General features: G+C 41.5%; 1 protein-coding gene across 1 annotated transcript; it reads right to left on the reverse strand.

Moving 5' to 3' along the window:
• Positions 1–2,975: 2,975 nt before the first annotated feature.
• Positions 2,976–25,038, reverse strand: dipk2ab (divergent protein kinase domain 2Ab). The gene is made up of 4 exons (XM_026292680.1): positions 24,590–25,038; positions 17,821–18,730; positions 7,163–7,466; positions 2,976–3,515 (listed from the first exon to the last, which is right to left on the reverse strand). The coding sequence occupies exons 2-4, from the start codon at positions 18,472–18,474 to the stop codon at positions 3,169–3,171; spliced, it is 1,305 nt and encodes a 434-aa protein (XP_026148465.1). The 5' UTR covers positions 18,475–18,730; positions 24,590–25,038; the 3' UTR covers positions 2,976–3,168.
• Positions 25,039–25,078: the final 40 nt, after the last annotated feature.

Consider the following 25,078-nt stretch of genomic DNA (forward strand, 5'->3'; position numbering starts at 1 on the left):
GAGTTTACACATTTCCAGACGCTCTTCCTCCACAACTATATTGTCTGATTTTTTCCCCTAACATTTCCACCTCCTGTGTGCCTTGAAATGGCCTTATGTTTATTTAAACTCAGAGGGTGGTAGTGAATTGCCTGCTGCCCCATTTGTTTTCTGTGGTGTTTTCTTACAGCCAGCCAAGCCCAAATATATTCATTGTCTGAGCTAACTGTAGTTACAGCAGAACACTTCGCCACAATGAGTGACATCAACTCTCAACACAAACCAGTGGGTGTGTCAAAGAGAAGCACAATTACAGAGAAGGGAAGAGCTGGAGAAATGACTATGGAGCGAAACACAGAAGAAAAAAAGGGGGGGAGTCAGAGAGCGTCAGTCGTGTATCTTCTAATTTTGGCTTGAGTACTACGTTCTACCACAAGCTTTTTTGCTATGAGCATGAACTGGCTCAAGTCAGACAGAAGAGCTATTGAATTAGCAGACCCTAGTCCACACACGCTAAAAACACTATGCACACAAATATAATGAGAAAGAAAAGACTTGGTAGGTTTTTTTTTTTTTTTGCATGTGTTTGAGCAAACAATATATTTTATGTATTATGAACTGTGATTGAAAATTAAAGCTCATTTAAATGTTTGGCCTTTAAAACTGAATCCAAAGCCCTTGTAAATTCTATGCAGCCACACTCAACTGGTTCAAAAATTATATCCCCAAATATGGATAAAAGAGAAAGACTCTCATCCTAGTTGAGTGGAGAGCACAAAGGGAACTTGGGCTTCAAATTAGAGGAAAGATGAAGATAAGAAAGATCAAAACCGAGGAGGAGGATTGAGAAAAAAGGAATAGCAATTGGCAAACACTGACATCCAGCTGTGCCACTATGAATCAAATTTTAAAGGCAATATGAACCAGAGCCAAATCGGATGTAAATTGCATGGGAAATTGTGAAAAGACGACAGAATCAAGAAGAGTCCACACAGAGCTAAGTGTGTGTATATATATATATATATATATATAGATATATATATAAATATATATAGATATATGCTTTATATTTATCTATATATATCTATATATATATATATGTATATTTTCATTTATTTTAATGTTTGAACCCACTAAAAGTTGTAAATACAACTTTTGAATGAAAGGCACAGGAAAAAAAAAAAAAAAAAAAAAAAAAACATCAGACAATGCTGATATAATACTCAAAAGGAGGATTACAATACAAAAGTGGACAGTTAGTTACGCACATACAAATCCCCCAGGTTTCTCCAGACAAAAATAAAAATATATCTGACACAACAAAGGTAGGGGGCTTCAAAACCAAAAATCCACCAGCCAAGCTTCTCTTTATTGCTTTTCCAACCAAGGGTCATATCAACTCCCAGGGTCTCAAAGAAGGCCAGAAAAGCAACTGCTTTGTAGTTTCTTACTAGATGGAGTGGCTCATATTTATTTGATTATTGGTCTGTCTATGGACTACGCTATACAACAATCCACTGAGTATTTAGCATCTGATGACATATGACATACAAAAGGTGCAAGGCCTAAGAGGAGTTCTTTTGAAAGGCTGAGTATAGTCTTCCATAATCCATTAGTATATGAGCTAATATTTTTGATTATGCTTTAGTTTGTTGGTCTCCTCAGTGTAAAATCGAGACAACCTTTAAGTGGTGCTGAGTGTTTAAATATTCAGAAATTTCTGCTCCGCAAAATTTAAAAGTGCATTTCAGAAGCAGTTTCTGGAGCAAAAAGTAATTTAGGATATCTTCATTACCTTTTTTAACGTTTACTTGATAGAGCACACTGCACTCAACACCAGTGGGAGAAGTCTGACAATAGGATTCATTTGTCAATTAGAAGTGAAAGATTAAAGACAATCTGGCACTGGAGGCCACTACAGTACATTTTTATCTTGTTTTCTAGTCTTCTTAAGAATCACTTAATTTTTTTTGCCTTTCTTCAGTCAGGATTTTTCTTACCTTGTTGAAGAAAAATGTATGTAGGACTAACTGATTATGACTTATAACTCCTAAGGGGAACTAACAAAACAGAAGCGCTCATATGAGTATGGCCAATTTCTGCCTTAGATACTGTTGATGTGACTTTTATATACAGCTCACAGGAGATCGTGTAGATATTGAGGTTCCTTTGAACATTTCTAGTGGGGATGAATATGAAGCGAAGGCAGTGTCACTTTATAATATTTGGGGTTCATAATATTATATATAGCCTCTTTGGTATAGGCACATCTGCATCAGGGGACCACCACTGTCCAACTACTCCCTTCCTTTTCCTGTCTGTAACTATAACACTCTCACTGCTTCCTTTATTAAAAAAAAAAAAAAAAAAAACCATTCTGGGGAAAAAAAAGGATGATAGTTACAACCCTGGAACCTGAAAATTGTGTGATTGATTAGCGTAGCAGGAAATTTTAGCCACTGAGGGTTTTCTTTTTCCTCTGTATAAAAAAACCACATGCCCCAACCCCCGTCTTGCTCCTCTATACCTCTGTAGCTTGGCCTTCCCTGCTGTCTGACAGGGGGAAATTCATGCTGCCTCCACAATCACGCTATAAAGGAAAAAACAAAACAAAACCCTGGCACAGCAAAAATTTAAACACACCAATCTACTTAATTTTTAGCTCTAAAAAATAATAAATAAATTTAAAAAGAGAGAGATCCTGGGGGCAAAATTAAACCAATGTTAACATTTGATGTTATAAAACTACATTTCTCATGGATTGAGGACTGAAGAGTGGGACTGTTTGTGGCCAGGGCTGTGTGGTGTTGTTGCTCTTGCTTGATCACGCTGGTTTGTATCAGCCTGTGTCCAGTGACAGAAGAATTTACCAGAGCCCTTTCTCACCTGGCAGACCCACCTTGGAAGAGGAGAAATTATATCTATCCCCTCTCTCTCCTGGTTCTGACAGAATCTCTTAGTGCCATAACTCCCATTTCACATGGAGCAAAGTCAAAGTTTTTTTTTTTTTATCAAATCTGCTTTGAAGCTCGATTCTTACAATTCCTGATGCAAGACCTCTTGCACCTTCTTGCTCCAGTAGAATACCAAGAGCAAATGACATCATGTACAAGAACCAGGATCTGAAGAGTCCAGATCATGAGTCCACAATCCAGTCTTGGTGCGTCAGGTTGACGCCGACTCCATTCATTACCTGGCTGTAGCAGAAGAGAAAGCGGCAGCTAGCTGTGTGAGGTATTCGCGCAGTTCTTTGGCTGCCTGGAACCGACCGTATCGCTTTTTGGGTTTGGTGCACTCGTCCAACAGGGCCTCGAGCTGACCATCTTTGGCTATGTGGGCAGGGGGATCGTGGAGTAGGCCTCCAGTGGTTCCCCGCCACGTAGCATATCGCGACAGCAGGTTCTGGCACACAGCATAGTAGTTGTGGTCCACAGTGACCCTGGAACAAAGTGAGTCCTTGGAGAAAGACAGACAGGCTTCCCTGTCGCACTCCTCAAAACGGCTCTCATACCACACATCGTAGTTTTCTGGCTTGTCTGCAGGGAGACAGAGAGAGAGTTAAGTAAACGCACCGCAATAAAAATATACTGTTTGGAAAATAGTCAATAATATTAAGAGTCATAGATGCATAACGTTCATTTCATATATGTAAAAGCATCTACTGAGCCATAAGTTTGTTTCTTACAGATTTCATCAGGTGAACATATAATGAGAAGATATGCAGACCTGCATATGTCCGATCAGTTATAAGTGTTTAACAATAAGTGTGGAAAAATGTGTGGGGATAGATTTTAAAGCATAACTAACTGTTTGATTACGTCTGGCCATGAAGAATAACTATAGCATGAGTATTTTTCAATTTTTTGTGCAAGTTGTTACCTGAGAAATCAATTTGACCTGAAGCTGACAGGACCGAGGTGCCACTTATGACATGCGACAGGCATACAATGCATCTACCATTTCAGTTGACAGAAATGAAGCAATTTCCAGATTTACTGAGCAAATAAAATTCTTTCTCCAGCTCATTTCACGTAGCTTTTTCTCTTTAGAGGATTGTGCAGGAAAGAAAATAACCTGGAATGATGAGAGAGCTATTGGTTTGTGCATTAAAAAGCAGATCAATAACAATGGGAGGAGGTGGGTGGACCCAGAGGATGCAAACACATAATCAGTGTATCAGCGTTGGAAGGCACTTCTCTGGCTCATCAGAACAACTCAATCAAAGATCCAGCACTGGCCTGTTAGCAAGGGGCCCCTGTGGCCCCCCGAAGAGGAGGGGCACATCAACCTCAATCAGTGTGGGTGATGAAGATGGATCTGTCCGTGTATGCACGCCACGAGCTTGCACATACAAATCTAAAGATGTACGTGCATAAGCAGCAAGGCGGGTTGAAAGCAATTAATGTTTCAGAGCTGGCTGTGCATGACACCTCAGCACTGATTGACAGATGGCATCAGGAGTGTGTCCCATTTTTGCTCACTCATGTGCACACACTTTTTCAGAAGGCAGAATTTTAGAACCAATCGGGAGGAGAAGGTTGAAAGTCAAGGATGAAGATGAGGGAGTGAGAGACGAAAAAAAAAAAAAAAAAAAAAAGTACTCAAACTCCGCTCAAGACCTTAATCACCTCTACACTTTGACTGCAGACCTGAGTGTAACAAAGCCACAACATTTCCAAAGCAAACAAAATCATTTCCAATTCAAATGAGTGAAACAGCAGTGGACAAGGAAGGCTGCCTAGCCCCTCTCATCTCCTGCAAATCCAGTACTTTCCATGTTAAAGAGCTCAGGTTGGACCTGTTTACATTCACCTCAGTCCTCTGCCTTCCCAGGGCTAGACTGGGAAAGGACATTCAACCTGAAACACATGTTTAGTGGTACTCAAGAGTACAAGCTAATGTTAACAACACTTGCTTGTCTTAAGACTGCGTTATTGAATGTGAGTGAAATAGAGACTATGTGCATGAGCATTTCAAGTGCTGCTGCGTGTGTGTAAGCCAGCGAGCAATTGTGCTGGGGAGAGAAGACAATGAGAGTGAGGGAAGTGTGTGTTACATTATATGACACGCGTTTCCAAAAACCACTGGGGATGAAACCATCCTCAAACACTATAAACTCAATGATGGGGAATAGTTCCTTCCACACCACTGGACTGTGCAAACACAAAGCACATGACCCAACTTGAAAATGGCATGCATTTTATCCCACCACATCAAGATAGGTGCCCCTTATGAGAGGGTAGAATGGCACATGGCTTTCTGCATATTGGATTTGCAAATCAATTGGCCTCAGTTTAGACTGATGAGATTCGCACCACAGTTTAACTCCCTTTCAATTTTGGCCTCTAATTGTAGCGATTCGATTCTCTGCTTACAGAGCCTTGGTTATTGTGCCTACTTCCTACTGCTGTCTGACGCATGGCCATGACCTCGTAATACTCATTTACCGCCGTCATCCCTCGTCTTCCTGCTGCGCCCTGGCACTTGGAGCACACACAAAGCAATCGAGGCACACGAACACACGAGAAACACAAACATTCTTGAGGCTTAAACTCTGAATAGCCTGGCTAAGCAGCTTGAGATGTCAGGCTCTAAATGTGTCAGCCAGACAAAGGCAGTCTCAACCTGGATTGTGCTTCAGGACTTGCAAAAGGCTACTGTGACAAGGGGGGGGGGGGGATTTCAGCTATTGACAAAGAGGCAAATATACACACCTTTGAGCTTGAGACACACAAATGCACTCATGTTTGTTTTCATTCCTTGCAGTATTTTTTACAGACTTACCTTCACTTAATGGAAACCTACCCTAACCATAACCACTACTCACCTAACCTTAGTTGTCAGACTATAATTCAATGACTAACATGGTGTGGACCAGCATTTGACCCCCATGAGAAAGGCAGAGAGTTCCCACAATGAGTGTGTAAACAGGTTACCGTCTCCACAATGTAAGTAATACCAGGCATGCAGACACACAATAGCCACATAATTATACAGGGGATGAAGTACAAACTCAAAAAGAAAAACTACAGGGCATTTTGGAGTACACTGATATGTTAATCTATATGTCAGATCTCAAAATAAATTGATCACAATACTTCCCCTCTATTCAGAAAACTATATACACACAATCTCTTTCACACACACACACACACACACACACACACACACACACACACACACACACACACACACACACACACACACACACACACACACACACACACACACACACACACACACACACACACACACACACACACACACACACACACACACACACACACACACCCCCCCAGTAAGTACTCCATAATCATATATCTGACACCGGGCACAGTGGTCGAACGTCAAGACCCAGCGACAGAAGACTTTATCACTTTAATAGGAATTCTGCAGGAATGGACAAATCTTAGAACCTGACTGGGGGGTCGTCCCTCTTTCTGAAGTAGCCCCAGGAAGGGGGACTGAGGGGTAGGAAATTGCCATACTGAACGTGTGAGGCATAGCTCTCTATGTCCTTGTTAGGAGTTTTATTCTGAAAGGCAAAAAGAAACTAGAGCAGTGGAGATGGCTCGTTATCCAAACGATCTTTGCCTTGATGGGGATGAGCATGTTAAAGGAACGCTGGAGGAGTGTATTCTTAAATGAGAGGATGCACTGAGCATGTGCAGAGTTGCCAACAGCTGCGCGTCCCTTGAGGTTTTAACTCAATCCTTCGTCACTGCCTCATAAGCTACAGTTAGCAGTTAATAGTTCTGACATAAAGTGCAGTGTTTTCCAGAGAATCTGAGCTGTGGTCAGTGTTTGAATCCCACTGGCTTTTGAGACATTCTGTCATAAACACTTAGAGGAGAGAAAGGAGGAGAGAAAGGTAGAATAAGTACTGCATGAGTCATGGAAGACATAAAATTAATTAGCACTTTTACAGTTGTAGACAAGCATCAATTTCACAGAAGTATATAACCACCAGTGACAGTATCACAGTGCACGCAAAGCAGTCCTTAGTGTTAAATGTAAACACTGTCCTGAAAAAATAAGCAGCAATTTTCTTATGTGACTCCAGAGATGGGAATATTTAAAAGTAGTTTCGTGTTTGCGTGTTCATGAACAAATGCAAGCTCTATTAGACACAGACATACAAAAACAGAGCATATATGTGTCACGTAATGACGCCGCCACTCACTCTGCTTGATCAGCCTTTTGTCTGCCACGAGAACATTTTCAGCATCAACAACGATGACTTTTCCGTCGCGTGGGCCGACTGCAAAGTTATCAAAGCTGACATCGAGCAGGTAGAGGGCAAACTCAAAGTCGTTGTTGGTGAGCTGCTCAGCAATGTCCATCAGCTGCCGTGCCAAGTCTACTCTCTTCTCCCAGGGTGCATTGTAGAAGCTCCACAGCTCCTCACCCACATAGTTGACAGCTACCACGCGTCCACACGCTCCCAGGTACTTGGCAAATGGCCAGCCTTCATCTGAAGGAAAGCTCTGGGAAGAAGAAACGGATAAGAACAGAAAATGTTGATTTAAAAACACAGATGAAAAAAGTCAAGCCGTGTAGTGTGGAGAAAAACAGGAATACCCTGCTGGCTTTAAAAAACAGACTAACATGAGTTGTGAGAACCTTCAGAATGTCAGAAAATATTTGTTTAATACTTGTTTCACAACACAGGAAAACACACAAAAACATCCTGGAATACCAAACAACAAAGTTTTTGAAGTCAGCACTAAGTAAATTTTAATACACAATTTCTTGGCATTAAAAAAAAAATCTAAAATTTAAATATAAAAATTAATAATAAAAAAGCCAGTCTGTGTTAAAGCCCTACAGCTATGAAATGATGTACGCTGCTATACTCAGTGCTTCCAGAGGACTGATAGGAGGTGATTTGTGGTAGCAGTAGTTAGCAGGAAAGCCTTACATGTTGTGATGTATCAGCAGGGCGATTTAAACTGCTGCGTGGTGTTGGCTAACCGAGTTAATGCACTTTGGGCATACTGACAAGAAATTGTTGTGTTTTATAGGCTAAAACTGATTTATAATAACAAAGTAATACCACTAGCAGGAAGTGGTATCCGTGCTTATGCACAATACCTTAATCTCTCTCGGATTAACTCCACTTTATCAAGATCAAACAAAAACAGACACATGCACAATCATCTGCAATCACTCAAAGTCGAGTGGTAACATCAGCAGTGACGAACACAGAAGCGCACATGTACAGACAAACACATACTGAAAACACCATGCAAACACAACTTAAATTAGATGGACTGGTAGCAGCTGTATTTGGCAATTGCGCCAGTCTGCTAAGGGATTGGAGTCTGTATGTCTATTACTATTACTGCTCCCATCGCTCTCTATGAGCTCTGTTTTGTCACACATTCCCTATATCTCTTTCTTTTCCCCAGGTTCATTACTTTGCCACAGGTTATCACAACAAATGGGCAATTAATGGAAAATAATTAAATGAAATCCTCTTTTTATTCTACAGCCAACAAGTTTTGCTACAAGCAATAAGCTCCCATCTTTTACATTAAACCCTCTACCATCGGCCTCTATCTCTTACAATAAACACCCAGCCATATGCTAGCTTAATGACAGCCCACAATTTCTATGTAACAAATCTCTCCTAGGCTGCTCGTTTCTGGCAGGCAGCTGCTGCACAGACACAGACAGAGAACCAGAGTGCTCATGTTTCACAGCAGCCTCAGTAGCCCCCCATTTCTGAAACCCATCTGGTGATATGGCACAAAACACACCATGTCACTGCAGGTAAGGGCTGAACTACTGTGACTGCTGCATCTCATTTTACATTTGTGGAAATACAATACCTCACTGGCTTTCAGTTTCTGTCAGGGGAAGGTTAAACATCCATTGTTGCTGTAGCTCCCTTTGGAGTTTAATCAAATATAAGTTGCTTAAACACTATAATATACATATGACACACACATACACACACACACACACAAGCAGGGAGGACAATGATAAGTTAGATGCAGAGCTATCTTAGTTGAGCCTATTTCCCTAAGGCAACCAATCAATTGTGGGACAGACAGTCTCTCTGGAAAGCACTACTGGTTTCCAGCAGCCTGTCTGTCAGTCTGTCTGGGCCTATCATCCTTAGACTGGGAAATGGCTCATCACAACCTTCCCCCAAAAACTCCAATGCTTAATGGGCATCAGCTACATTTTCTGATACAGCAAACCTGACACGGAGAAGATTCTGATGAAGTAGACATGCCTCAGAAAGAAAAATAAATATATAAATACAGCAAATACTAAGAAACAAAGGATAGTGGTGACCTGACTGCACTCCTAAATATAGGCTGAGAGCCAATGGGCTTTCCTAAATAAGAGATTTTAGATTTAGAGATTTAACAGGCTAAATATCTAAAATGGCTTTCTAATTTCTGAAACTGGTACGGAAAGATTAGCCTGAAGCCGAATCCGTTTAGGCTGGCTTCCCTTTGACCCAGATTCAAACCTCAGATCACTTTATGTTGTTGCAAATCTAAGAGGCTCGTAGTCTTGTTAACAAAACTTAGCCTGGCCAATGTTACGGATAAACCTGCTTTTGTAAAACACCATCCTCCCCTCTCTCAACCCCCTGCAGGGTGGATGGATGGATGTGGTAAATGGGTGATGTCTGGGAGAGCATGAGCAAAGAAGAAAGAGAATACAAAGAAGACAGCAAACAGAAGAGACAAACAGCATGTCTTTCACTTCTCCGCTCCAGTGGACAGGAGGAATAAACCAGCAAAGACCTGCTTGCTAAACACATCTCTTTCTTTGTTGTCAGGTTGCAGCCTGAATGGGTGCAGAAGTAGAGCGGCAGCAGTGGGGGATGGCTGATGGGAAGGAGGAGGATGAATGCCCTATGGCTACTTTCAGACACTGTCAATGGCTGTTCTGAGAATGCCTTCATGTTTGTCTGTCCCTCGTCCGTGCTTCTTAACGTATATGTCGCTCATTCAGTGAGCTGACAGGCTCATTATGGCTCATCAATTATCAGACAACTTGACAATCCCATACTAAACTTGGTGTTATTTTTATGAGGATACTATATTTAGGTTTTATATGCCTTAAGTCTAAAGGTGAGAACTACTGAAGAGTGAGACAGGAACATGGAAGTAGGCATCTGAGCTTTGGATTTAAATTTGCCTATTGCAGAGATTGATAAAATATTCCACGTGTCTTACCAATCATTCTCCCTTAGCACTCTTTAAACGGTTACTCTGCAGAAGTCATTAACATCCGCAATGAGGCGTTGAATGGGGGCGGGGGGATAAATTGGAAAGTCCAGCCTAATATTACATCGACTGCACATCTCTGAGCAGACTTGGGAGGCACTGTATGTGTGTATGTGTGGGGACTGCATGGTAGTGGGTTTTATCAGTCGTCTCCCGGTGATTTCATGTGAAATGCTGAGGGTGCAAAAGTGCCAATGACACATTCCAGTGACTTTTACTGCTTTAAAGGTCTTACCACCTCTTGTTCCTGTTTTTTGTTCCTCCTACCTAGCTAAACCTTTGTCTTACACACCATTGTGCCAAACACTGCTCATAATATTTTTGCTACAATGCCTTGCAACTACAAAAAAAAAAAAAAAGCCGGGCTTGGGAGACAATGAAAGCAAGGGGGGAAACAAACAAAAATAGATTAGTCTCATTAAAGATGACCTCACCATGACTTCTAGGCCCAAGTCTGGCAAATCTAATCTTTAAGGATGTGTTGGTGCACCACAATTGCATTGAATGGGGGTGTTTGTGCTTCCTACTCCCCTCCCTGTAATACAACAGACTCACTGGCGTCCTCTTGGGGGGAGATTGGAGAGGCTGAAATGAAACAGGGCCACAGACAAATGGGCAGCCCCTGGAGGAGAGGATGAAACGAATGGTGTGAGAAGCACAGGAACACACACCTGCATCCTGACATCTGCTGACAAAGGCATGCCCTTCTACTGGGCCACTCAGGGGAGGGCGTGCGTGTGTGTGCGTGTGTACAAGTTCGAAAGAGGCTCTTTCTGCGTGTGTGTGTGTCTATGTGAAACTGTATCCCAGTGCATGTGAATGAGAACATGCAACGTGACCAGGGCTGATAACAACCTCTATTCAGGGGCTGGGTAAACATGAGCACCTCCCAAGATATTGCCTTGGCTGCCCTGCAAAGAAAGCCGGTCCATCATACATACACAGATACACACATGCACAATTACAATGGACACACAGCGCTGTAATTATAAATGCATAATTTAACAGAACCAGGTGCTTTCCTACTGCTACCACAACTATTTACAACAAAAAAAGAAATGAGTAGTTGCCAGAGATGTGTTTTATGCGCGCAGCTTGTAAAACCCCTAAATAGGGTGTGGTGTAAATTCTCAACATTTTCTGTCCTCAACAAAAACCGACTCCTTGATAGCAAACAAGTTACAACAGGACTCCCCAAGACTCAGAGGATCAAACAGTAAAGCCGAAGCATGGCAGACAGGTGCATTTAGTCAGACACACACACACACACACACACACACAAAAAAAAAACAAACAAAAAAACAACTTTCAACCATGATGCTGCAAAATGAACATTATCCAGCCTGTTTATCAAACAGGCTTAGTATTAAGGAGTCACATCTGCTCTACAAGGCTAGATCTGCCAAGCTGGACTTGAGAGGGAGAAAAAAAAAAAAACCCCCACTGCTTTTCTGTTCAGCTCTCCTGTTGACCTTGTGTGTCTGGAGGATGTGTGGTGAGCCCCGTCTGGCATTTTGCTGGCCATTTAAGTTTAAAATCCAGTCAGTTAGTCTGTAGCAAGAGCTCAGGCCCCACAGGGGAGTCAGTGCTAACTCCTCATCCTGGCACACATGGAGCGAGCCCTTTCTTCTCTTTTTCTCTCATCTCCTGCTAACCCTGCTTTTCCTCCTTCCTCTTTGTTCCACCCCCCAAAACCTGCAATACAGGGCAGTGAAGCTGTCTGTTCCAGACACGGAAGCTAGAAATGCCTAGTCAGAGAACCAAGCAGAAAAGAGTATGTGTGTGTATATGTGTGTGTGAAGAAGAATAAGAAGTGAGAAGCAGAGACTATAAAGTGTATGTGTCTGAATTAAGACTAGGCCTGTCCTCTCTATCCACCAGACATGCAGTTCAAAGTGCAAAGTGTGTGGAGCTGGCAGCAGTCTTGGGAAAGGGGAAAAAAATCGTTGAATGAAGACGACTGAAACTAGAAAAGACTACTTGGCACATGTGGGTGTGGGTGTGTGTGTGTGTGTGGGTGTGGCAAAGTCAGAGCAATAACAAAGTAAGAGGTCAGATGAGAAATCAAAACCAAGAGGTCAGGTAAAGAGAGTCAGTGCAGCACAGAGGGGAAAAAGTGTGCACATGATTCAGTGAGCTCTCAGCCGAGCAGTGATAGAAACGGGTTAGCTAGGTTGTTGTGTTCCACAGGAAAACTGAGAGCAGGATGAGGAATTGGAGCACAGGAGACTACAGACTTGGGCTGCTAGTATACAATACGCCGCTAACTGATAGCTGAAACCCTTTGCCAAGTTGAACCTGAACCGCTGCACACACAGCCACCTCATAAATCCTCTCCGTTGCAAGATGAGGAATGTATTAAGTTATAGGCTGGGTGTTGACTCATTCTAGGTGGTAGTGCCGCCCACATGGCTGGGGAGGAACCCAACTGGAACTTGGCCTCAGACCTGAGGGCTGTGGGTTTGAGGCCTACATCAAGGGTTGTGTATTTCAGAGCAGGCGCCAATAATCTGGAGGGCAGCCGGATGGCTTGTGAGTAGGCAGACTGCTGTCACTGACCCTATCCAACAGAATAGGAGCAAACACAGAGATTTGAAGCAATTAAGTATTTCACATGCCACAAACAGACTTCAAGAGGTGCCAACCTATGACCAGTTCTGTTAACATATTACAAGTCTGATTAGGAGTTTGATTAAATTAAACTGTTTTACAAATTTGAAGGGTGCAAGTCTCAGAGATAATGCAATAAACCGCTGACCACTCATATTTTCTTTTGCAGGAACTAGGTGTATGACGCTTTAATGCAGTGAACAATTTTATTACTGTGGGCAAACTGATGTGCTAAAAATCATATTTTTCCACTGACATTAGGCTCTAAACTCTCTAGAAGATGCAGTACAGTTACAGATCTTAAGGGGTCCAGGGAGAGTTGTGACTGGGCTTAGCCACTCCTTTGTTGCAGGAATTCATATTCGGAAGCTAGGCATAAGGTAGGCTGGGTAGGTTGGGTGCAGACTAACAGTAAAAAAAAAGCTGGGAGGTGGGGGAGAAATCTATAAAAGGATTTGGTAGGTTTGATGAGGGGGGGGGTCAGTCACAGGCATTTACAAAACCAAACACAGCTGTTGTGTGTTTTATTTACATATGTTTTCATATGTATATATGTATATGTATGTGTGTGTGTGCATTTGTAGAGTGTCTGAAGAAAGGGAGAAAGACAGAAAGGATTATGATACCACAAGCAGTCTGGCTCATTCAAATGGGAGAAAACACCACAAGGCTCTGGCTTGTACAATACACATACACACACACACACAAACCCTATGCTCCTCTCCTCCTCCCCCTTTCTACTGTTCTCCTCTTTCCAACAGGGCCTACATCCAAGCGAGGCCAGCCAAAAGAGAAGAGTTGGGCCCAGATAACTCCCTGTCTTATCCTAACAGGATTCTGTCTGTACACAAAGACCTATAAGAATAATGAAAGAGGGTTTGGGAGCATCTGAAGCAGGGTTAAGCAACATACACAACCTTCTTGCTTAAGTGCTAAGAGCATTGAAATCCTCCAGACCTAAAAACAAAAGCATTAATCACCAGACTAGCAACTAAAACACTATTTACTGGTGGACCTTGGCCACTAAGCCAGTCTGCTGTGTTACTCCCTCAATCAAATCTCTGCTTCCTTTGCTAGAAAATGGCCAAGTTGACAACAAAGATGTTTTTTTATGACTCCCCTCCATCTTATCCAACCATCTTACCACCTGTTTTTTGAAATATTTGACCACTGTTGACAAATACATGGATCTTATTCAATCCAACACTACCACAAACTAAACCTTTTTTCATTTCCATTTTTATATACCATACTGGAAAAACATGAACTCCATTTTAATAATTATCTTTTGTCAGGGCTTTATTTTTTAATTTTAAACATATTCTATCTCAATATCTTTTTTCAATTATACAGATACAGTATATGATTATCAGACTCATAGCTATTGGAGGCAGGTTGTGCATCTGCTTATGACCTAATGCTGAAAGGTTCAGTAGAGTTTGCCTCACTTTATGCCATGAAAAACCCAGAATTTGCACTGTTTTTTTTTTTTTTTGGCTTAGCTTGCTAGTGCATCATAATAGATTATGCAGAACCTCATTAAATCAGCAATGTACCAAAGAAGCCTCCCCCTCATTTTAAAAAATTCAAACAAACTGCTAGTGTGTTTGCTCAAAGCACTGTAATGGGTTACCTTCTAATGCTGCTGTCAAAACGGCAAAGGGAGGAATAGAAGATAAGTTCATCCTTCTAATCTCTCATTTCTGTCTCTTTTCTGATTTACTATCAGATGTCTGTGTTTTGGAAAAACAGACAATTTTCTGTGAGAAGCTCATGTCTTTTGACAAGAACATCTCTGTCAGGTGAGGGTGGGATGTTGAATGAGGAGGTGTATAGGTGGAACGTGGCGATAGACTGTAATAGAAAGAGGGAGAGGGAGAACAGAACGGAGTCTGGAGGAGATGAGCGTACCACTGACTGAGTTAACCCCACAGGGCTGTCACATCCTATTCTCAGCTTCACTGAGCAAGACAGCGCTGAAGACCAAAAAGGGTGCGAGCGCAGTCACATGCTCCTGGCTAACTCACCAAGCTTAATGATTTGGAAGGGAGCACGAGGCTAAATCGAACTAATTTAAGGTTACGCCAGACGTACTCCATCAAACACAACCATCACTTGATGAATCAGTGAGTCATCTAGCCACAGGAGAGAAACCAAGGATGGCAAATTCTTTTGATTCTAGGCAGGAAATATGAATAAATTAGTCAATTTTCATGTCAACCAAGTTATTGTTGAATAAGAGGTAAAATTAAACAGAACCATGTAATTTTTCCAGCTGGCAAAGAAAGAACCCCTTGATACAAGGGGATTTATCATTATAACAAAGAATCATTTCCAGGCCAACCTATCTGCAAAACCTAAAGAAAACCCAACATTAGTTAAGAGAAAACAAGAGAAAACAGATGAAGTTGCATAAGGTGCCTCTCATTGCACAAGGATTTTCTTGTTTGGCTGTCGTCATTTTGTCTTCCAAAAATATTTATTCCCCAAAGCCAAATTGTCTTCCACGTGACTGAGGAGTGGGGGTGGTGTGTGTATGCGTGTGTGTTTGTGTATCGCAGAGCACACAGAAAACGCATTGTTGGCCAGACCCGAAACAACACAGCAGATTGTTTCCCACTGACAAAGAAGGTCTGGTTTCTCATAGTGAAACAGGGCCGATTTACTGCCTGTGGCTTCAAAAGACTGGAAACAGAAGCCATTCTAAAAGAGTGCGCAGCTCACTGAGCAGACAACAAAAATGTTATTCACATTATTCAACTGTATAAAACCAGAGGAGAGATTGAAAACAAACAATAAAAACTAATGACAGCAGCAAATTATTTACACTAAATATTGCAAACTTAAGATATAAACTGGCCTCTGCATCACAGTGAAGACGTGTTTAACTACAACCAAGCAAAATGAAATGAGGTATTATTCTAGGCCTGACAAAAGGCACAGTGATAAATTGTTGAAATGAAGATCAGGTTTCATTAAGTGAGTGGTCATTAAACTCATCCTATATTCTTCTAGCTTTTGTTAAAACAAGTCCCCGCACAGTAATACTAACCTCTAGCAAAATATGAGACCAAGGTGTTGTAGTACAGCACGTCTCCTGTTCAGCCTCTATAGACGCCATTAATTCTTTATGGTCTGCTGCTGCCCAACCTTGTGGGTAGGGCTTCCCAGTCTCTCAGCAAATTTTCTGTTCATTTTTTGAGTTCAGTGATGCTCGTGAACAGTCAGGACACTCACAATATGTGATGCTCTGATATGTCTGACACTTTGTATACTCTCCATCCACACAATACATGCCCACCGCTTGTTATTTCTGTCCTGATGAAAACAGAAACCTACAGTTCTTTCTTGTGCTCAGAGGTCACAAGTTGAGGATAGATTAAAAATGCATCAGTCCCTGTAAACATGCAAAGGCTACGTAGAGCAGGGAGTGAAGGGAGTGAAGAGAGCTGTGGACAGTGTGTGTGTGTGTGTGTGAGATGTGTTTGTGAGTGATGTGTGCAAGATAAGCATAGGGGGTGATTCACCAAGCCTTTGAACTGTGGCATAATGGCATTAAAAACACTGATGGAATTATCTAGGCAGAGTTTGTGGAGCATACATAAGTGCAACTTGTACCAAATAAGGAAGAATGACACAGACAGAACACATAATGAGAAAGAGAAGAGAGGAGAAGAGGGAATGTGGGGGGGCAAGTGGCCACACAAGGCTAATCAGATTTTATAGATCGACCAGACCAACAGGCTGATCTTCGCCTTTTGTCCTCCAAAATGCCTGGAGGTGTCCAGCCCTATGTGTATGGGGGGAGCTGGAGGTCAGCCTAAGTTATTGAATGCCGATATGAGCCATGCCTATTGTTGTTTAGTCCCTTCACAAGACAGTCATAGCCAGATTGAAATTGAAATTGATTGGCTGCCTTTCAATCAGTGAGAGAAAAGGAGGTGGTTAGTGTTTATATGATATGGTATATATGTTCTGCCATACTTTAATAAAACAGAAAAGAGATTGGTTGTGAGTTACTACTTATACTTATAAGCAGGTCTCAAAGCAAAACAGTCAAGTTCAAAGGTAGTGTGCACAATTTGTTAATTTATTCCAAATGTTTGTAATTTTGCAACACAATATAATGATCAGTCTAACAATATTAAAAATGAGTTCCAGGAATCTCACCATAACTATACACTATATATCTCAAAATAGGCCTTAATTTTTGCAATAATGTCTCGAGAGTTTGGCCGTTTCTTCAAGTTATTAATTACACCTGCTTTTTTGGTATTGGAGTGCAGAAATAAAGACAGTGATAAAGGTCAAAAAGCTAAAAAAAAAGTTATTAATTTGGAAGATTAGTGAAGGATTAAGAATACCACAGCCATGGAAAAAAGATCTCTTATGTGATGCCTCCCACAAATGACAAGAATCCAACGGATAGTCATATTTAAATTAAAAACTTGGACGGTTTATAGATGCATCTGTGAATAATTCAAAACAGCACTACTTATAGCATTAAATATGCGGTGTTGCTGCAAGCCAAAATCTCTCATCTTTTAAGAAGCCACAGCTCTTTAACCCAACAGACACCTCTTTATCAAGATGCCCACTATCTGGTGGGTGTGTAGCCTCAACGTAATGTATAGTTTAGGGAGGGCGTAATGGCTCATCTTAGATATATGGAAGAGGAAGGAAAATAAGGATTCCCACCCTGCAATTTAGTGGGGGCTTTGTGGGCCAACACCCTGGCTTGCTTTGTACTGGTTCGCTTATCCTCTCTGTAGCAAGGTAATCCAGCAACCATGCCTTATCAACTTTTCTGAAAACACCTGGTGCCACAGATTAGCTGACAGACTTTACTGAGATGCAGTAAAGCTGGTAATAGTCAAACATCACTTAAAAATAACCTTAAAAGCCTTAAATAGTAGATACACACAGCTCATGTCTTGAAAACACACAACATTAAAAAAAGTTTAAACAGAAACAGTACCTGTAGTACGAGAGGTTCTGGGTTAAATGCCAAGGTCATAAGTAGCTGCATTCTCTCTGTGTCCTTGAGGTTTTTGAGCAGAAAGCTGCCTGAGTCTTTGGTCTCAGCATACCTGCGGACTACACGGTCCAGCAGCCTCTGAGAGGGGCAATGCACCAGGTCTGACCAGCCCTCCACCACCTCTGGAGTGAGCAGACGAACATCACCATTGATTCGGGCAAATTCAGTCTTGTACATTGCCTGGACAAGGTCACAGCGTGGCCTGCCTGTTGCCCTCTTACAGATTTTCTGGTCTATCTCAGCCAGCTCCTGGTTGGAGCCAAGCCGTTTGAGCACCACACGACGGGTGCCCTCCCTGGGCTCACCATACTGAGCGAAGTAAACATTCTTGACATTGAAGACATCTAGAAATCGCAGGCGACCCCATGTCTCAAAGGAAACCTGACCGTTCATGAACTTGCGACACCAGCTGGTGCCAAAACAGGCAGGACACTTGTTGAGGTTGATGAAGCGTCTGTCAGTGAGCTCATTCTTCTGGAAGGAGGCAAACAGGTTGTGGGTGTTCATCAACAAGATGACAAACAGTCCCAGAACCAAGAGGATCTTCAGACAGCGATACAGGCGGCCAAGTTTGAGAGGCAGGAAGCGCAGCATGATGGGAATGGGACAAGGGCGGGAGGGGGAGGGGGGGGGGGGGGGTTGAGGGGTAGGAAGGAGGATGGGAGGTACTGAGATGATCGTCAGGGAATTAACCTCAATGCCTCTCCATCATGGTGTTCTGGGGGTGGTTCCTAAAGCGGCAGGCAGGGGCAAGGTTGGCACAGTTTCCCCATGCCAGTCTCTGGCAAAGGCCAGTGAGTCATGTTCTCTCCCCTTCTTGGTGTTTGTGTGCAACCTCGAGCCAGAAAGCCTGAAATCAAGCAAAGAAAGAGAGAGAGATGACATGCGGGTAAATAAAACAAGCTACATTTCAAAATAACACAAGTGCCCTTTTTGGTCAAGTATAACAAGTGAAAAAGGTTTATTTAATTTTTCTTCTACTGGCTTGAAACTTGAACACCTTAGTTCTAACATGCAATAGCTCTTATAAAACAAAGAGCTATTGGCCTATTCCTCTGGCATACAAAATTGTCTCACAAATTTGAATTGCTTGGGTCATTTGAGAGATTCCATTACTTTCTGAGCAGAAATGAGATGGCCCACAGCCAATGCAATAAAGCTGCCTGTGCCTGTTTGAGCTCTTTTTCTTTGGGAAATAATTTCTTGTATGCTCCCCTAATATAAGAAAGATAAATAAAAGTATAGAGAACGAGAAAATAAAGTGTCAGTTATCAAATTAAGAGAAATTGTACAACATACTTTCCTAGTACAAATAAAATGTGTTGCACTGTGAAGATAATTCCTCAGGGGACCATCCTCTGCAGATACAGAAGTATCCATCATTCTCCTCTGATGCACAGCAAAATAACACATAGTCTGCATACTTCAAGAGTTACACTGAGCTCAGAAATCTTTATTCTTTTCCTTCTCGCTTCATATGGAGGAATATTACTTTGCATTGTGAGAGTCAAGCTGTGCATAGTTTAACCTTTGATCAGAGTTTCCCTACTTGGGTTTAATCATACTTTGAAGTTCCTTCTTTGAAAAATGCTTGTCACTAAAAAAAAAAAAAAAAAAAAAGTTGTGGTTGGTGTGTGTGTGTATGTGTGATATGTCATTAGGCATATCGATGTCAGCAAAAAAGCAAAAAAGGGAATGGTAAGAACTAAGCAAGGAAGAAAAGAGATAATACAGTGGGCTCGCACAACAAGAACAATGCCCTCGGAAAGCCACACAGTCTGCCAGTGATGAAGACATGTTAGACCTCCAATCAGCTTTTCAGCAATAAGTCTTATAAGTCATTTTAAGAAAGACAATGACTCAGGACATGCAAATTAGCCATCCTCAATTAGAGCTCATTAGGACATGCCTATTAGAACAGCTGACTTGAGAGGGCATGGCTAACGAGCAGGCACACTAGTGTGATTAGTGTGCGTGTCAATGAGTTCCTTGCATTTTGCTTTCAGATCGAAGTGGCTGAGATCTGGAAAGACACAGAGGCTGGAGTAAGCCAAGAGAGCAGCAGCTGCGAGAGATGTGCGACTGTGTAGCTTGAGATAAGAAGCTGAACACACTAGTTCTTGCCTCACACCTCCGTCTGAAAATACCCTGTGTAGATCAGGCTAACATCAGCAAGGTAAAAATAGACCCTATCCGAAAAGGGGAACTACTATAGCTGCAATACATGTTTTTTTTTTTTACAATATGATACATGCATTTCTCTACTGTCACCAGAAATATAAAACTCAAGTACTGTGACTGAACTTAGAAGTCAATATATGATTTTCTTTTTCCTTCTTATGGTATAGGAAAACAGAGACTGACAACGTGCATTTAAAAAGAAATTCACCAATTCCTAAATAACATAAAACTCTGTATTAAACCAAATATCTACTATGGATCTTAACAGTAATATGTTATTCATTCAGAACACAGGACATTTATTTACACATTGTATTCTTATAATGAAGCACATTGACCATTTTGAACTTTTGGCTTTACACAACATTAGTCATTTAGAGGACGCTTTGAATATACAACATCACAACAAATAACAAAAAGATAATTACTGATGCATTTAGTCTGGAACAGCATTTCACCAAGCAAAGCCAAGCAAAGAAATTATTGGTCCGTCAGACTGATTAGGACCGAATGACTCCAGTATAATAAGGAAACCTCAGCCCATTCAGAAACAGGTTAACATTATAAATTAACAGCGTCCTAGAACTATATCAATTCTAGCAGATATTCATATGAAATTTGTTAAGAAAGACTGAGTCCACAATGGGAGATAAGGAAACAAGCTTGAAGACAACCACAAAAACTATAATTTCATTGGGGGTCAAAACCTCAGCCAGGCCAAAAAAAGATGTTCACTTGTTCTTCCCTGCGACGACAGAACAGAGAGGCAGGGAAGCTGGGACAAACCCTGAACAAGACTCAGACACCATGGAGTAATGAGATGCGTGCGCTGGTGGTTAACACAAGGAGGATTCATAGGTTCTTCCTTCTCTCCCGAGAAAGTGTTAGGCCTCAATTACCTACAGAGAGTTACCTGGATTATGTCAATGACCGTGCTAATTACTGGAGTGAAAGGATAAGCTACACGTGACATTTTCTTTGTGTTAATGAACCGAAGTGTTAGGATGCTTAAAACACTGACAATGAATTGCATGAATCTGCCACCAATGGCTTATCCTTGATCCTGTACTTTTGCTTAGCATGAGCCAGGAACATATAGGAACTGAAATGCTATTAGAGTTTTTATAGCCTGCTGCTACACAAACAGTAATGGTGTGAGAGAGACCAAAATATTAAGCTCCACTAAAAGGATGGCATGGTAATTTAAGACAGGGATATTTTCCCTCGGTAATTACCCCTCTAAACTGTTTCATGTGAATTTCACACCTGCACAATTGTTTATTTAACTGTTGAATAAATGGCTGAGAGTCCTTTAACAGGACATGCAGAGAGGAAGGCATGGGGCTTTATGGCAAAGTTGCCAACTCAGATTTTTGACAAGGATGAAGTTCACTTTAAGCTCTAAATTAAAGCCAGATGGTTTTCATTCTACCACAAATGTTACCCACCAGAATAGTAGAGCAGTGAAATTCAAACCAGTGTTTTCTTTAGGAAAAACCTCATTGTACCCAGAGAAATTGTAAATCACCCGCCCCCAATTACTCCCCCATGGTGCCTCCCTCTCAGTCTATGGAGATATGGACTATACCAGGAAAAATAACCTTGTTTAGAATAAGCAACCAAATTACTCATCATACACAGTCACGGCCAAAAGTGGGGTAAGAAAGTTTTTCAGCGTACTCAGTCTACAAAGTATGTTGGTGAGCACTTCGATAGAGAGGCAAAGAAAAGAGGGCAAATCAAAGGATGCCTGACTCCTCATGCATGGGAGATGAGTCTCGCATTCAAAATGTTCCAAGTTTGGCAGATGTTAAGAGCCACAAAATGGCTCATTACTGGGACAAAAAAGGCGCAAGATGAAGCAATAGGCCCCATGTTGGCTTAAAACAGAATGACAAAGGTTGAGACAGATGAAGATGACATTATAATATCCTAATATTTCAAATTGTATTAAACTGAAAATTTTCACAGAATAGCCAAGATAAGAGACTGCCTTGAAAAGAAATTTTTCTTCGTTAATAATGTTTTCCACAGCTCACTGTGTAAAAGTGGTTTAAAATTATGGTGTACAAGGGCAAGTCTGCTCTCGGGGCAACATATTTCCTTTACTGCATCTGAGGCTACACTTCATTACGATATAAAGTCAAGCCACATATGAACATGCTTGATTAATTCCACTGGAAATGCAAAAGACAGTGCAGAGATCAAGTGGTGAAAAAGACTAGAAAACAGTTGAGGGTTATGTAAAAAGTGTGGAAAAAAAGAACTAATGTAGGGCTAATGCACAACAAGGTGAGAAAAACTTCAGCGTTCTTGTGTTGGAAGTGAACAGAAAGAGATCACCTGAATACAGAGCAGCACTTCTCCACCTCTGAATGGACACACAAACACGCAAGCACATCTACCTCCGGAGACCGCCAGAATTACCACGAAGCCCTACTCAAAGCTCGGAATAAGCCTCCTCTGACTCAGTCCCTCCCCTCCATTGCAATGTGCGGCTCTAGCTGGGAGAGAGGAACTACTGTTGCCAAGGCTATTGACTGAGGGAGTCAATAATGTTTGATCACAAAAACATTCAACCACAGCCGGATTTCCTCGGTACAGCAAACATGCAGACAGTGATGGATAGATATAAATGACAGTAACATTCAGACGTCTAATGGAAAATTGAGACCTCTGAATATAAGCACCGATTAGCAGCATCCTCACATGAACATTAGTCCGTTCCTCTTTGGCCCAATCCATATAATAGGGGTTTCAATGAGAATATCATTGGTATCTGCTTTGCACCAAAGTACTGCAGCTGTTTGGAAGGACACACTGGGAAGATTTGCTTTGGATTTTTCTACTGATTTTTTTTTTTTTTTTTTTTTTTAAAAACAGCTGCAGACTTTCATAAGCCTGCATCACTCTACTGTTTAAAGAGTTGTCATACATTTAAATCTCATGCTAATGCTATTGCAAAACAAATGCATCATCTAAGGGAAGCTTCTCTTGGACTGATTAAAACAACTCGTCAAAGGAAGCTTACACAAACAGAAAAAAATGTTTAGACTGTGGGGAAATATATACTGATGATGTGACAGACATTTATTATCTCATTTAGGGTCAATCCCAATGTAGCTCCATCTGTTGCAGAAGTTGCTTTATCTGAGGATGATTTGGTGAATGTGGAGGGCAGAAACAAAGCATTCTCCAGTGAGAGCTTTTAAGCCACAATTACAAGACTTTCCCCTGCTGAGTGGTGAGAAAAATTTAAATCAACCACCAACAGAACATTTTAAGTGTATCGGTCTATTTTCATAGTTCCCTTGTTGACTAACCTTGGAGAAAGGCTTCACAATTAGTCTCCTGTTATGGAAAAATTAATTCTACACAGCCGTTTCAATTCATTAGAGGGTAAAAAGAAATTCCTTAGGACTCCCAGGACTTTATGAGCTTTATCTGGACCAAACAGTACTACTGTTGTGGCAATCCATTTTCCTAAAAGAAATCAAGGGAAGAAGTTTGCAAGGAGCATACAGTTTTTATTACACAACAGAAACCTCGGGGTCCAGTGACTATGGCTATTTTTGCTGTTTCACTTCCAATTCCTGAGCCTCTCTATGTGATGGGCATATTGCTCAACCTGCCATCTACTCATGCCAACAAGGCACAGAAATACACAGTGAATCAATCCAAATCGAGTGGGCCAAGTGGAAACCTGTTGAGGTGCAGTACAAGTATTTAATACTTACGTATTTTAAAAAAAAAAAAAAAAAAAAAACACTTCAAAATAAATGTACAGCACTGCAAAATCATATTTGGCTAAAGAAATACCTTTCAGTTAACAGAGCTAGGTATGCCTCAAGCAAATAAATACATCCTTAACACCAATGACTTTGCTATAATTTAATACGCTCTGTATAGAAATAACTGAAGGGAAAGGCAATACAACATGTCCAGAAAGTTTCGCATCTTGTTATCCACATATGTGGCTCAGTCAAATCTGTCTGAAACACCCTTTTTTTTCAAAAATTGAATTATTTTATAGTCGACATTAAGTCCTGCTCACTTACTTCTCATGGACATGATCAATTTTCTCTAACGCAAGAAACAAGTGTCGAGAAAGGTTAAGAGGACCAATTGTAGGGCAGGTAAATTACCCCGCGATCACTTCGAGACACCGAAAATAATTTGTGCTGTAATAAAAAGAAAACACCACCACATCAAAAGGTGGTAATAATAAATTTCCTCCCGCCAGGAAACGTAGGCATCTGACAAAGAAACAACGAAAACGTTACATTTGACCTCACCTTGTAAGAATTTCTGTGTTACCAACAGTGACGCTCGTCGTGTCAAACATCCTTATCATTAATAAACCCCGAAAACCCGACGTGCGCTTGACTTTCTGCTTTATTTAACTAGTCAAGACGAGGCTGCGTGCACCGGCGTGTAATCTACTTCGTTTATTCACCATGCGACGCTATTAAAAGGTAGTGAAATAGCAACATGGGCTGCAAAGAGAAGAAAGAAGTGAGAAACAAACCTGTGCGACTTTTTTTTTTCCTCCCGGGTCTGTAGTAGTGAAATGCTTAGCGCTCAGTTGATATCATCCTTCAAAGTTGCGGCTACTTACGAGACTGGCGACGGACACTTTAAATGACCTGCGACAATATCTAAACGCAGAACCGCTTCCTCAAAGATCGATAAATATCTCTGTCAAGGCTTTTCCATTTCTAGCTCATGGGGATCTAGCCAGCTAGCCTGCTAGCTCCTGAAATAAACAGTTGGGATGACTAGTCTTAACTCTTCATATACCGGATCTTTCCGACTGAACGACGCGGTCCTCTTCTCAAAGGACAGCGGCGTCCGTGTTAAGCGTTCACGTCCATATCTCTGTGGTTATCAGGACTCTGGGTATGAAAACAAAATTATCCCTTTTCCTCTTCTCTCGGGCAGCAGCCTACTGCTCCTCAACACCACAATGGGCTCTGTTTCGACTCCTCTTCTTCTTCTTTGGTTAGGCAGCCTGCAC

The sequence above is a fragment of the Mastacembelus armatus genome, chromosome 20 (assembly GCF_900324485.2).
Source record: "Mastacembelus armatus chromosome 20, fMasArm1.2, whole genome shotgun sequence".
Taxonomy (NCBI): domain Eukaryota; kingdom Metazoa; phylum Chordata; class Actinopteri; order Synbranchiformes; family Mastacembelidae; genus Mastacembelus; species Mastacembelus armatus.